The following is a 3,598-nucleotide window of genomic DNA, read 5'->3' as shown; positions in this document are numbered from 1 at the left end:
CTCTCTCCTTCTTTTTTTTAGAGCATCCACAGCATGCTTTTATTAGTTCGTTAAAACAGAGATTTCTCTACGATGAAATTGAAGCTTAGCTATGGAGATTTTATTTAACCAGGGCATGCTATTTCTTTAATTTCACGTGTCACTTAACTGACTGGTATCAATATGATGTGCCATGCAGTCGAGTTTTAATCAAAACGCAATATTAAGAATGTACATGAACAAATCACAAACACACAAATTTCAGCTCTAATGTCAAAAGTGCACAAACATAGCACTCTGGACAACATTGGAACTATTTTTTTGTACTATTTATTTTATTTTAAAGTACCCATTTTATTATTTATTTAATTATATAAAATATTTATATTTTATAAAATAATAATTAATAAGTAATGTTATGTTAATATTTAATTGCATTATTAATAATAATCGTATAATATCAAATATTTTAGAAAGAAAAATAGAATTTCCCACAATCAATTTCACAATACAAGCGAACACTATTTTCAGTACATTTTCATAATCAATCCCGTAGGTACATGTATCTATGGATTCTCACTTTTTCAAATGTGAATTCTCATCACCATCAAATTTCATTCCGTATAATCCCGTAACAAATGAACATGCCCTTTTTTTTCTTGCACAACAGGCCCATTTTACCATCAACACAATTTGACATGTACACAAGCATAAAATTGCATTTGAATGCGGTATCAAGTATTAGCCATCAAACCTAACTACACAAGTGTCCAACAAAGCGAAAAGCTAGCAGAGAAGAAAATAACAATAGGTCATTAAAACTTTAGCCTTATATGAAACTGAGGTACATTTATAATTGAGCAAAATAACAATTAATGCTAATTGCCAGATACTAGCTAGCTAGGTGGGCTCCATCAAGTATCAACAATCCTAAGCCACTGCCTTAGCCCTAGTCTATGCTTACAAAAAAGAGCAACATAAGAAATGAAACATAGAAAAATGGGACTTTTGCATCAGACCCCAGAGGAACAAGAAATTTATTTATATCACGTGTGGAAATCAAATATGACATGATATAAATATACTTCAAGGTTCTTACTGGGTCAAGTATGTAAAATAGAGCCGAATAATAATTAATACTTCAAGAAAGCAACTATATATGAAGACCCATCTCCTCTTGACAATGGTATATAAATGGCTAAAAATTTAACCAGTTGGCAGTGTAGGTACCGCCAAACCACCAATAATAGGGCGCCACGTCATAGAAGGTCACCGTCTTCCAGTCATCAGTCTGGACTTGAAAGGAGAGGCTCTGGCCGTTGAGGTACTCACCGGACTGCCAGTTCTGACCCCAATTTCTCGACATCGATATCCAGTTTGTGTTAGAGCCCTTAATCCATACCGCACGAATTACGCCGCTGCCGCCTACATTGGTGATTGTAACCAGCTGGAAGTATGAGTGCCCGCTTACCTGGAACCTTACACCACCATTTCGTTGACACCTTACCCTGTAGATAAATAATATACATGCTTGTTATAATTAAAATGCATGCCCCTACAAAAGAACATATGTGACCATGCATGCTGCTTATTACAGTAACAAGATAATAAAAGTTTACTAACTAAAACAATTACTGATAATCATAAAAGAAGAAAAAAAAAACAGTATGAATGATCAAGTACCTCTGATAAGAAATGGGGATAATTCCAGCTTGGTAAACTCCGATTGTCTCAAAAGCAGGCTGAGCCATGTCGAAGTGCTGCCTGGGAGGGTTGCACCAGCCGCCATTATCGCTTGGCAACGCATAATTTGGCGGACAGAAGTTTGTGGCAGTTATGGTGACAGTTGGGTAGCCAGGTTTGCACCACTGCGTCTTGGTGGAGTCGCACTTGATCTGATAACATGCTCCACACATCCCTCCATTGTTGAACAACGCTGTGCTAAGCGCCGCTGTTTGCTGCCCATACCCGTCAGTGTATAAATTTCCGTAACCGCATGCTCCACCTGTGCATATGTATATCAAAGCATGAACTCAATTAGCACTACATTTTATTCAAGTTATAATTACAAACAGATATATATCCAGACATAATTTTATCAACCCAAAATATATAACAGCTCACCCATTGTTCCCGAAGCATCGGCACCACCATAAAATGTGGCATAGGCCGAGGTCCACTGAGCCATTGATTCTCTCCATTGAATAGATACCAAAAAGATAAAACAAAACATGACTGGTAGCCTCTCCATTTTTCTCTCTGTAGCGAGCTTCAAAGGACAAAGGTTATTGACATGTATTGGATTGGTCTAAAAGGCTATTTATAGTTGGGTTTCCAACCCCTAACCGGCCTAACTGCTCTTTAAAATATTTGAGACGGAAATGAAGAATAAAATTAAAAGCTCTTCATCTAATTATTGAACCACTTGATTGCAGGTTGACTCCATGAAACGATATATAATTAGTATATAGTTGTGTGAAAGTTAATTTTAAAAATGTCATTGAACATATACAAGTTTTCAAAGTGTTTATTAATAGTCTCTTATGCTGCATCTCAGCCGTTCAACTTTGGAGATTGATCAATTTATCTCATCCCTTCACTATAATCCAATTCCGTAACCCAGAGAACAAAGGTACATATGGGGTATATATAGGGCTAGCAAAAAAGTTCGTAGTTTTCTATTCGATTCGGGTTTGATTCGAGTTAATTCAATTTGAAATTAGTTTGAATAGAAACAAACCAAATCAGGTTCGGTTAAAAATTAATTCAAACCAAATTCAAACTAGGTTTGGTTTGATCGAAATGGGTTCTCGAACTTTTATGGTTCAAATCTCATAATAACATCGGCCGTTCATTTACCTAATAAAATTAAAACCCAAGATAGAGAGTCATAATTTAACCTAGCCGACGCTCTCTGGCTCTCAAAACACTTAGTTCTTGTACAATTACTTGTTTTATTGCATATTTCAGCTCTTGTACTTACTCCTCTTTTTACGATTATTTATTGCGATGTATTTTTTCATTAAAATTTTTCAAATTAAAAACACTCATTTCATACTTTGATGTCACACTAAAGATCTTTTTTTAGTACCGTAGTAACAATTGTGAAAGTTAATGTAGCAGTAATGAAGTTTTAGGGAGATAGAATATGAGGAACAGTATGAATTATGTATTAAGAATTCTGATTTACAAGTTCTCTATACATGTATACTTATAGCCTATTCTATTCTATTAGCCGTTGGCTATTTTCCTTAATAAGAGATTGCTTGATCTCTTGCCTAATTACATCCTGAATACAAGCTTGGTACCAATTATAGCTATACAGCTGTATTTTGCATGCTAGCCTATTTGTTGCCTATTTACAACCGATGATGAATCTTCTGAGGTTATATCATTTCTCAACACTCCCCCTCAAGTAGGGTTCGAATAAATTGATTGAACCCAACTTGTTGAGTATGTTTAGATGACTAGTCTTGTCGAGTGCCTTTGTGAAAATATCTGCCAGTTGCTCTTTGCTTCTGACAAATGGAGTCTCTATTTCTCCAGACTGCACTTTTTCTCTAACAAAGTGACAGTCCACCTCTATATGTTTTGTTCTTTCACGGAAGACCGGATTGGA

The 3,598-nt window shown here is 35.6% G+C and overlaps 1 protein-coding gene across 1 annotated transcript; it reads right to left on the bottom strand.

The window, feature by feature from the left end:
* Positions 1-1,075: 1,075 nt before the first annotated feature.
* Positions 1,076-2,230, bottom strand: LOC144543594 (expansin-A8-like). The gene is made up of 3 exons (XM_078291915.1): positions 2,104-2,230; positions 1,663-1,984; positions 1,076-1,487 (listed from the first exon to the last, which is right to left on the bottom strand). The coding sequence occupies exons 1-3, from the start codon at positions 2,228-2,230 to the stop codon at positions 1,178-1,180; spliced, it is 759 nt and encodes a 252-aa protein (XP_078148041.1). The 3' UTR covers positions 1,076-1,177.
* Between the last annotated feature and the right edge of the window lie 1,368 nt (positions 2,231-3,598).

The sequence above is a fragment of the Carex rostrata genome, chromosome 25 (assembly GCF_964058835.1).
Source record: "Carex rostrata chromosome 25, lpCarRost1.2, whole genome shotgun sequence".
NCBI classification, from domain to species: Eukaryota; Viridiplantae; Streptophyta; class Magnoliopsida; order Poales; family Cyperaceae; genus Carex; species Carex rostrata.
The sequence above is the reverse complement of the archived record's forward strand: the minus strand, read 5'-3'. Positions and strand labels throughout refer to the sequence as shown.